Source organism: Rhododendron vialii, chromosome 7a (genome assembly GCF_030253575.1).
Source record: "Rhododendron vialii isolate Sample 1 chromosome 7a, ASM3025357v1".
NCBI classification, from domain to species: Eukaryota; Viridiplantae; Streptophyta; class Magnoliopsida; order Ericales; family Ericaceae; genus Rhododendron; species Rhododendron vialii.
In genome coordinates, this window is record NC_080563.1 from 10,338,731 (window position 1) to 10,349,877 (window position 11,147).

The 11,147-nt window shown below is 38.5% G+C and overlaps 1 protein-coding gene across 5 annotated transcripts; it reads left to right on the top strand.

The window, feature by feature from the left end:
* Positions 1-6,341: 6,341 nt before the first annotated feature.
* On the top strand, positions 6,342-10,451 carry LOC131332553 (serine/threonine-protein phosphatase PP1). Of its 5 annotated transcripts, none has more exons than XM_058366857.1 (4): positions 6,342-6,919; positions 8,528-9,087; positions 9,642-9,860; positions 10,057-10,451. In XM_058366857.1, the coding sequence occupies exons 1-4, from the start codon at positions 6,742-6,744 to the stop codon at positions 10,069-10,071; spliced, it is 972 nt and encodes a 323-aa protein (XP_058222840.1). In that variant the 5' UTR covers positions 6,342-6,741; the 3' UTR covers positions 10,072-10,451. The 5 variants fall into 5 exon arrangements, with proteins under 5 accessions (XP_058222840.1, XP_058222842.1, XP_058222845.1 ...); XM_058366860.1 differs by lacking the exon at positions 6,342-6,919 and adding an exon at positions 7,420-8,385; XM_058366859.1 differs by lacking the exons at positions 9,642-9,860; positions 10,057-10,451 and adding an exon at positions 9,338-9,551 and having other exon boundaries at positions 6,346-6,919.
* The last annotated feature ends 696 nt before the right edge of the window (positions 10,452-11,147 follow it).

The window sequence follows — 11,147 nt, forward strand, 5'->3', positions numbered from 1 at the left end:
CGCCGGACGCTGCCTCGAGATTTCAGAACCACCACGGCGATCTACGGACACCGTACAACACTTATCCGGACTTAGAATCGCGTTTGAGGTAGTTTTCCGAAAATCCAAAACTTTAATCTGCATTTTAATAGAGTTAAGACTTAGATTTAAAGTTTATTGAAGATGATGACCTGCTGTTAAATTGTTAATTTATTTTTAGTTCTGTTTATATTAAAATTCAGTCCGATTGTGCTGGAATGATTAGTGTTATACGCTGTGAAAATTTATGATCGTTTAACAAGTGTTTGATTGCGAAATTACTATTAATGATGCATTGTTGATTTGTATTTGAGTGGACGTTTACATGTTTAATAAATTATTGGGGTAAATAAATGTTTATGAAATATTCACAAGAATATTTTACTAGTAAAAATTTATTTAGATTGTAAACAAGAAATATTTTAGATTATATATTAGTTAATCTTTAACTCTAATAAATATTTACTAGAATAGCCTCGCATAATTTTGTTGTTATGAAAATCTCATATTAATATTTAATACAGTTAGTAAATACTAAATTTAGCAATAAGTATTTTTCAATAAAAAAATTAGTTTGTAAAATCTATGAATAATATGACAGTTAAAGAAAATGTTTAAATAGTAGAAATGTTTTATAAAATTTCTAAACGAGAGAAATAGACTTAATTTTAAGTGTAGTAATTAATTGTTTGACTGAATATTATTTTGTTACTCGCATGATTAATTCTATGACATGATTAATTTTATCGCATGGTTATGTGTTGTTAGTACTTTTAGTTGAAATGTTGAACCGTGTGATATTTTGTTGTGGCTGTAGATTGGACAAATAGGTTCCCCTGATGGTTACGAGTAGTGAAACATGTAGACGATGATAAGTAAATGGAAAATGGTAAAGTGTTGAAAGTGTAAGTACTGTGTGGATTGTGAATTGAGCCATGGCGATGGCAAGGGTAACCTATGGGGCCCTGTGTTGAAATAGGTTACCTGCGGGGCCCAGTGTTGTGACGCTAACATATGATACGTCATGAGAAGTTTCTCTTCGAGCAAGAGAATGGGTCTCATGAGACGGTTATAGTTAGTGAGACGCTAACGTATGATACGTCATGGGAAGTTTCTCTTCGAGAAAGAGAATGGGTCCCATGAGACGGTTATAGTTAGTGAGACGTTAATGTATGATACGTCATGAGAAGTTTCTCTTTGAGGAAGAGAATGGGTCCCATGAGATGGTTATAGTTAGCGTGGGGTAGTGGATGTCCGACCCTAATGTACGATACGTCATGGGATGATTCGATCCTCTTGTTATGGTTTTAAGTGAGAACATACTCGGTACATAACTTAGGTGCGCTCACCTAGGACCCTGGTGCAGGATAAGCAAGAGGAATTGTGGACCCATGAGACGATTGTAGTTAGTGGATGTGGGAGGAAAGGATCTCGTGGAGATGATCCTTAGATTTCATGTAAGATGATGGATAGTAAAGAAAAAGACGATGTGTTATTATTCTGTACCTTTTGTGTATTATGAATTATTATATTGTTGATCTGCATATTGTGGTATTGGGTTTTAGGATTTCTACTTGGTGAATTATCACTCAGGATACGTTTGTATTCTGGCAAATCGTTTGCTTCGGCGTTCAATTTGCCAGAGTGTGCAGGATTTCACAGTGGAGCAGTTGATACAGATGGGACTCCCTGGAACGGAGTCTGGGCCAACGTTACTTGGAATTCGTGTCAAAACTAGAGTCGTTCTGGAGTTGCTTTTATTAAACAAATGTACATAGATTTTTGTATTATTTTGAAATTGTAATTTTTGTATAAAGATAAATAGGGGCCTAATAGTTTGTAAAATTCAGTGTATTTTTTGGTTAATACTTCCGAAATTTCTTGAAAAATCGGGGCGTTACAGAAATAGCGAGATTCACGTTTTTAAGTTTTTTTGTAAGATTTATTTTCTTGCAAAAGTGATCCGTCCAAAAGCACAGGATTTTGAGTCACGGGAAAAGGTATCTCAAGTGTGGCGCCAAAATAATTGACAGATAAGGAAAAAAAAGAACGGCGCCATTTTAATTTGCTCACCAAGAGAATGGTGCTAGAATATTTTGGCTTCTAGCTTGTGTCCACCCATGAAAAAATTCTTTGATTTCTTCGCTAATTATCATTATTTTTTTATCAACAACTAATCAAGCACAGTTATTTAACCTTTGTTTATATGGTTATCTACCTATTTCTTAAGGTTCACTTTTACAACTAATTTCATAGGCTGTCAATCTAAAAAGTGGATTTGCATGACCATTCAAAAGATAGCAAATTGAATAGGGGACTGCAAGTCGATTTTTCCCATTTCATGTTAAGGTTTTGCATCAGATAAAATACATTTTGTTCCATATGTGCTTATTTTTTGAAATATGGTAAGCTATTATTTAGCTCTCAATGTTACTTTTGTTTGAAATTAGCCATGGAATAAAAATTTAAAAAGTTTTTTGTAAGTTTCTTTTTCGTGGCAAATGAACAATTGAACTTTAGTTTTCCTGCAACATTCTTTTGCTAAATAAATATTCACAAGAAAATAAATTTCATTTTTCTTTACTTCACTTTACCTGAGAATAACTTTTTTGCACAATATTCCTCTCTCTCTCTCTCTCTCTCTCTCTCTCTCTCATACACCATGTCTCCATCTCAGACACCAAGTCAACACACCATGAGAATAAACTGACACAACCAATATCGCTATCATCGTTCAGATTGTATGACTCGTATTTTATCAAAATTTTAAATCAATTTATGTAAATTTAAATTGAGTTGCAAACATCTAACTACTATCAATCACTATTAATTTTTTAAACAACATTGTTCCTGTTGAATGAACCTATTTCTTAAGTCATGAGGAATTGTATCTTAAATTAAGATAAGCTTTATAAGACAACTCATTATGGTAAACCCAATAACTTTAAAATGGTCTAAACAAGCTCATGTTAAATATTGTGTCTTAATTGGAATAATATGTGATAACATCGTTTGAATATAATCTGAAAGGGATAATCTCCACGTAAGGTGGTTGAATAAAGGAGATCCAGCTCATCCAAGTACTATCATCCACTGATAAATAAATAAAAAAAGTAGTATCCTCCAAATTATAATTGGGAGACCTCTTCTCTTGATAAGGGAAAAAATTCCAGTGCCGAGCAGGTGCCACGTGGTGCTTGTTCTGCGCATCCGAGCCGTCTATTGCATTTTTTGGACGGTTCGAATTTAGAAAGAGAAAAAAGAGAGAAAAATTGTTGGGATAAAAGGGGATAATTTTTCAATACCGGGTGGGCATATACCAAGTGGTACTTGCTCGGCACATTCGAACCGTCCGATACACTTTTGGACGATTCGGATTGAAACTCTCTCTCACCTCTTATCCCAAAACTTGATACCCACCAACTTCACGTATGCCAAGCCTCGAGAAACATGTCATATAAAAAACTTGTTAAAGGCAGTGGTGATAAAGCCTCAATGCCGAAGTCACACAAGTTTACATCTCTATTCTCTAGTACGATGAAGGAATACAATGTATTGAAACTTAGTCTCTACTCTTGTCAGGATTCCGTAAATAAGTTTTTGTGGAAACTTTATGTCCATCTCAAAACCAATTGGCAATGAGTGGAGAGGTCCCAGATGTTATTAAGTGATCATCCATTCCACTCCCAAGCAATGTGGGATTCAATTCCTTAACATCCCCCCTCACGTGCAGCCGCGTTTGAGGTCTGTCACGTGTGGCCACTTTTGGGTCCTATCATCGTGCAGCCTTTTCGCTGGTCTGTCATCGCGGGGTGTGGATTGTGAATTTTATAAAATGTGGGGTGGAACGGGCCCCGCTCTGATACCATGTGGAAACTTTATATCCATCTCAAAGCCAATTGGCTATGAGTGGAGAGGTCCCAGATGTTATTAAGTGATCATCCATTCCACTCCCAAGCAATGTGGGATTCAATTCCTTAACAGTTTTACGTAGATGAATTTCAATCGTTCAAAAGTATTTTGGATGGTCTAGATATTAAATAAACTTTTTCAAAAATGAGTTTAATTTTTCTTCGGAAGAATTTGTTTAAAATTCAAACCGTTGATTACCCGGACAAACGACTGAGATCGTGTGGCTCCATAAATAATCTACTCCAGTGGCGGAGCTATGTTGGGGGCCCGGGGTGACCTCGGGCCCCCGGAACCCTTCCCAGCCCTCAAGTTTTAAAATTTTATTTTGTATATACCTGATTTTGAATATTATTGATAACTACTCGTGTATAGATACCTATAATTTTAATAATTTTGGTTTGATTTATAAAAAATCGATTATTTTACATTCTTATTTCTCAATCTGTTGAGGTTGCCCCCCGGGGTCATAAATCTTGACTCCGCCACTAAGCGGCTCCGTAAATAAGTCTCTCTAACGATATACCACATTGTCACCATCTAAGAGCATTCAAAGTGGAATAACCAAAACCATAGAATTCCTAAAGTTAGCAATGTTTTCTCAAAAAAGTGTTCATCGTGATATAACCAAACTTAACAACCTGTTAGCAACTCATCAAATTTTGGTCCGAAGATAATCAAAACTAAAAATCTTTTGCCAATAATCAAACCTTCTCTCTCTTCCATCTCTCTCTCTCTCTCTCTCTCTCTCTCTCTCTCTCTCTCTCTCTCTCTCTCTCTCATATTTTTAAAAGAAGTTTTTGTTTTTTTTGAAAAAACATTAAAACTGTTTATTATTTAAATTTTTTTAAAGTTATTTTTAAAAAATGTGTTTTTTTTTTCAAAATTAAAGTTTTCAAAAAATTATTTTCTATTTCTAATAACCTATTTTTATTAGTTTTAAAACTATTTTTTTTAAAAATTGTTTTATATGGTGATAATTTTTAGATTTTTATAGGTTGAAAATGGTGATGTAGCAAGTTTTGATTATTTAATTTTGATTATGCCATTATGGACATCTATATTGCTAACCTTAACAACTCTTTAAATGAATAACCAAAAGATGATATGACAACTTTTAATTATTCTACCGTGGATGCTCTAAGCCCCAGTTCCTACGGCCTTAATTATTATCCAAGCGGAGTAATGCTTTTGCTCTAAGCTTTGGTTGCTTTTTTAGATGGCATTGAGCGTTGCTTAATACATACCCATAACGGTAAGCCTTCACAATGAAGTGCAATTAACAAGCCATTTGGTCCTGTAAGCTAGATTGAGGTAAGGCGAAGCGAGCCAATGCGCTCTCGACTAGCGTGCCCACTCAGAGAGCAACGGAGCGAGATCACGAGAGCTTACATCTTTACGCGAAGTAATGTCTCGTCCTATTTCCATGTGACTCAACCCCACGGTGCTAGTGGTGGGAGAGTCGTGCTCATAATGTCCAACGCAATCCTTGTTAATTCATGCTTATAAATCTTTGTCTGATTTTTTTTGATTATTCAAAGAGTCCTGATCAGCTTAATTATGCGTACATTGACCAATTTTAAGAGACCGATCCTTCGAATAAATACTACGTTTACCAGGATACCTGATTGAAGAAGTCGAGACAATAACTCTGTTGACATCGTAACAATTATTAGCATGTAGGAAATTTTGAACATGAATTTAGAAAGAAACAAACTCTAAATATTAGTAGTAAAAACTTATTACTCGAGAGGTCTACAACCTATCACTTGGAGAAAATTTTGGATGCCAGGTAGGGGTGTGCACGGGTTGGGTGGGTCGGGTTTGATCTCGGACCCCGACCCGACCCTGTCGAGTAACAATATCTCAGGTCCGAACCCGAACTAAATAGGTGGTAAGAACCGTCTGTGAGCCTGATTCTTTACGTCGGGTCGGGTTGGTTGGGTTTACCCTTTGGATTGGTTGGGTCAGGTCCGCCCTCCACGGGTAAGGCATGCACCAACCCAAATCACGAACCGAAAATTGATTTTTAACAAAAAATGAATCTGCACCCGTCCAAACCATATGTTCGACCCTACCCGAGACCCTTCGGGTCGGGTCGGGTTGTGGGTTTTTTGCACACCCCTAGTGCTAGGGGGTACCACGTGGCCGTGTCCATGTGATGTACGAACAGCGCATTCAGGCCGTCCAAAAATGTGTTGGACGGCTCAAGTTGAAACTCTCTCTCTCTTTTTATCCCACCACTCTCTCTCCTCTTTCTCTCTCCGAATTCGAGTCGTCCAAAACAAAAATAGACGACCTAAATACGTTGCTCGGGCACCACGTGGTGCCTGCTCGGTGCCCAAAAATTTCTCTATTACTCGAGACAGTTGTCCTCCATAAATCACGTGCAAGTCGCAAGTGAGCCACAAATCACCGGATAAAGAGTTCGTAAACTCTAGGGCTACTGTTTATAACCATGTTTACCGTCCGCCATATCATATCAACATAGAGAGAGAAAGTGGTAGAGAGAGAAACGGCGGCCACTCGATCAAAAATCATCCACTGACCAAACTCCGTTACTCTTTCCGTCACCGGAATCGCAACTATTTCAACGCTCTCTGTAACTAAAGATCCGTTTACATCCCACCGAGCGCTACGAAAACGACGCTCCAATAATGTACTGTTGGTTTTCTTCTTTATCGTCCATTCGTTGGGCCTGATATTTTTTCCCCCCCCTCTCGGTGCACGTCGCTTTAGAAAAGCTTATTCCCTGTTGAAAACGTATAGGTAGATAGAGAGTGTAGAGAGAGAAGCTAGGGTTTTCGGTCTGCGATGGACGAGGCGTTGCTCGATGATATTATTAATCGGCTTCTCGATTCGAAGAACGGGCGGGTGCCGAAGCAGGTGCATCTGATTGAGGCGGAGATTCGGCAGCTGTGCGTGGCGTCCAAGGAGATATTTCTGAGCCAGCCTAACCTTCTCGAGCTTGAGGCTCCTATAAAGATTTGCGGTAAAGTAAAAATAACCTAGCAGAATCCTTATGTATTGTTTCTGATTGATTCACTGCATGTTAGTGTTTTGTTTTCATTGGGAGACCAATCCCACCACCCACTTGCGGGGTCCCAATTACAGTCAGACCAAAGCTTTGCTCTGTATGGACTGTCCTAAAGGGGTTGATAGCATCTAAGAGGTTTTGAACGGTGAGACCTTAGGAGGGCAAACCCCCAAGTCCCGAGCCTTGGAACGCTAGGTCAACCCCTTGGGGTTATGTTAGTGTTGTGTTGATAAGAAATATCTTGGGAGTTTTGAGCAGTTATTAATTGGGTGTTCGTGTTTTATTAATTTGGAAGTTGAGTTTTGAGCAGATATTGATTGGCTATTTGTGGGGGGGTTTATGAATTCGGTATTGATCACTTGGAACTTATCTTATATGCTTATGTGCTCAATTCCAATGCATGCACTAAATTGGGTTGGGGTAGCTGTGGGTTGTTCGTGACAAAGGTAGTTTCTTCCTCCTTTTCCTTATACAACAACAAACAAACCAAAAGGGAAAAAACCAGGAAAACCAGTGTTATTGGTGGTCACAAGATTCGGGAGTGTACATTTCCCACTGTAATGTATGTTTTTATTTTTCTTTCCTTAGTATATGTCACGAAGTGATTGGAGTTAGCTCTGTGTTTTATAGCGCAACTAACTTATATTACTTTTAGTTACTATTTAGTCACAAAATCAATAAAGCTCTGGATCTTTTGCCCCATGCCGTTACCATCTCTTTACCTTGACCATTTACTTGGACTTTGTTTTGTTTGAGCCATTAAGTTGATCTTGCATGGTCTATGAGTTCTCGGTTAAGATCTCCCCCTGTCCAATATCTACTGAGCAGACTTCATCCCAACCACCTTTGATCTTTACCCATCTGCTTCCCAAATAGTGTGTATTCGTAAAATTGGTATTCTTGTTTGTGATGGGAGAATAGGAGGTATCCCCTGTTTTCCCTCCCATTGAAGATCTCTCATTGGTGACAATGTACAGGTAGTGGTGTTCCATCTTTAAAAGGCCTAGTAAACTTGGATGAGCAAAAATCAGGTGAGGTAGGTTTGGTCATGCCCTGAGCATAGCTTGTTTGTGTGAAACTTAACTTTGAGCTTGAAAGTTGGGGTCTTCTTTAGGCTTGTGAATCTGTGAAGTGACAAAACTAGATCTGGGGTTGGCAACCTTACGTGAGACTGAGCTGTTGTTGCTGAATCATGAACGCATTGAGTGAACTGTTTCCTAGGTATCTTTCATTATTATGGTTACTTGATAATTGATGTTTTATTGGAGTAGGCATTTGAATTTTTGATTTTGCTTTTCATTTTTCATGAGAGAATACGAAGGAATGGTGTTCTATGTATCGTATCTTCTCCTATCATGTCACCGCCTCTGGGAAGTGGTGGAGAAACTTATTTCCGGGTTTATCACTGATGTGCATTTATGGTACATATGACTTTCTCCTGTTTGTTTTACTAGGCACTACAGATTTCCTTTCAAATGTACCTCAGTTTTGTTGAGTTGATTAGATAGTGAGATGGTGTTACTTGTAGATAGTGAGATGGTGTTACTTGTACTACTTGTGCAGGAGATATTCATGGTCAGTTCTCCGATCTTCTGCGACTGTTCGAGTATGGGGGCTATCCACCTGTGGCAAATTATCTATTTCTTGGGGACTATGTTGACCGCGGTAAGCAGAGCATAGAAACGATATGCCTTCTCCTTGCATACAAGATAAAATACAAGGAGAACTTTTTTCTTCTCAGGGGTAACCATGAATGTGCTTCTATTAACCGTATATACGGGTTCTATGATGAGTGCAAGAGGAGGTTTAACGTCCGCCTTTGGAAGACATTTACTGATTGCTTTAACTGCCTGCCTGTTGCCGCACTTATTGATGAGAAAATCCTCTGCATGCACGGGGGATTGTCACCTGACTTAAAAAACCTGGATCAAATCAGTAATATAGCCCGTCCTGTGGATGTGCCAGATCAGGGCCTTATCTGTGATCTACTATGGGCTGACCCTGATAAAGACATTGAAGGTTGGGGTGAGAATGATAGGGGTGTGTCTTATACATTTGGAGCTGATAAGGTTTCTGAGTTCCTTCAGAAGCATGATCTTGATCTCATCTGCCGAGCTCACCAGGTGAACATAATCAAATCTTGTTTCTTGTGTGTCCATGATCATGGTTGTGTATTTTTCAGTATTTTGTCTTTGTATTTGCATCCACTTGAAAACTGGCACGCTGTGATGCTTACAATGTGGTAGACCTGAGGTTGGGGTAGATTACAATTGATAATTTTGTGTCATACTGCCATACTGGATCTAAAACCTCTCTCTCTAGGGTGTCACAGTAAATGTGAAACACTGAGATTCGGGCACCACTGATAAATAGGTAATGTTCCCCATATGGACAAAAGGAAATCACATTCTAGAATGTGTCAAGCTGATGGAAGGCATCTTCAGAAGCCGGGGGAAAAAAAGAAAAGGAGAGCAGCAACAAATACACATCTACCGGTGTTGCTATAGGCTTCTTCAGTTGTTGCTGCCTTTATAGGGGCAAGTGCAAGGAGATGAAAGAAATTGGGAGGATGTTTTCTCCATAAGTTAGCGGGTTTGGTGTTTCTTTTGTGTTTTCTCAATTTTTTTGTATTGATAAGTTAATCATTGTGCTTTTTACATTTGCAAATGATTATCAGGTTGTGGAAGATGGATACGAGTTTTTTGCAAAGCGGCAGCTTGTGACTATATTCTCAGCACCCAATTACTGCGGCGAGTTTGATAATGCTGGTGCAATGATGAGTGTAGATGATTCACTTACATGCTCCTTTCAGATTCTTAAATCCTCAGAGAAGAAAGGGAAAGGATTTGGCGGATTTGGCATCAACACATCAAGACCAGGAACACCTCCACATAAGGTATGATTGTACTACATAAAGAGGAAAGGGAGGACTTGGGTTGTGGTTCCCGTTGATGAGGAAATCATGACAGGAGCCAATCATGGTTTATCCACATTCAAAATCATGAGAAATTGGCAACACAAGCATTTTCTCAAAGTTGGAATACCAAAATGTTGTTTTGCTTACAAGTGCGTGTTTGATTGTCCATTTTCAGGGTGGGAAGGGTTGAATAATCTGCACCAGTATTTGCCATATGACCAGGAGAGCATAGAAAGTGGGGGCAGCTGCTAACCCATTTAATGCGTCAACTGCAATCCGCTCAATCACTTTGTACTTCCCGACATGGTTTTCTCAATCGTATACTTGATGGGATACGTCTTCCATCTATCAGAACCAAAGGCTACATAGCAAACTGAAGAAACAGAGTTCCGGCAACGCCATATCGGAAGCTCTGAGATACCTGTTGAACTTGCAATTCAGGTCTTATATTGTGTAGAATGTTTGAATTGTTATTCTTGGTACACTGGTGGTTTACGGTGATCTTTCAATTCTGTTACTTGCCAAATGTTAAACTCCTTTTCAATGCAAATGATAATTTTCAGTTGACAATTCTCGTGATATATTAATTGTTGGCAGAAGTAGAACTTCACAGAATAGAAAAGAGTTCTTACAAGACATTCAAATACAGGCCCGACGACAATTACGAAATTATTAATTGGCCTTTCTTGGGGATACACTCCCTTCCACTCTAACGGTCTAACCTAACATGCTGAGAAAATTTGGAATGATGAAATTTGGAAGTTTCGTTACTTCAAATTAAAACGGTGTGTGAGGTACATTTGAGTATGCCAAGAAGCAGGGGCCCGGGCGAGACTAGAAGGAGAAGGAGCCTCTGAGTTTGCCTGGGAAAATACAGAGGAATTGGTTAAAGCATTAGGGGCGACTATTCGCAGCTCCGTATTTTCTTCCTTAGCCCGTTAAAAAATTTCAATTATTTTCAATTATACTCGACAGTTAGTTACCGAAATTGAGATACATTTTCAGCATACAATTATTGAAATAAAATATTTTTTTCAACAGCTATTTACCGAAAATGTATGTTCGGCAGTTATTTACCGAAGGTTGAACATTTTTTCGACATGTAGTTACCGAAATATTGTCTGGTTTTCAATAGCTATTTACCGAAATGTTATGTATGATTTTCAACAATCATTTACCGAAATGTAGTGAGTTAAGGGAGAAAATATGGGGCTGCGAATAGTCGCCCCTAAGCATTATGTTGCTGTAATATTCATGTTATGATTT

What these genes read in the sequence shown, in the direction of transcription:
- LOC131332553 (XM_058366857.1), top strand. Translation starts at nt 6,742, where the DNA reads ATGGACGAGGCGTTGCTCGATGATATTATTAATCGGCTTCTCGATTCG. An exon ending in GGCTCCTATAAAGATTTGCG is followed by an intron (nt 6,920 to 8,527) that starts GTAAAGTAAAAA and finishes CTACTTGTGCAG; the next exon opens with GAGATATTCATGGTCAGTTC. An exon ending in TCATCTGCCGAGCTCACCAG is followed by an intron (nt 9,088 to 9,641) that starts GTGAACATAATC and finishes AATGATTATCAG; the next exon opens with GTTGTGGAAGATGGATACGA.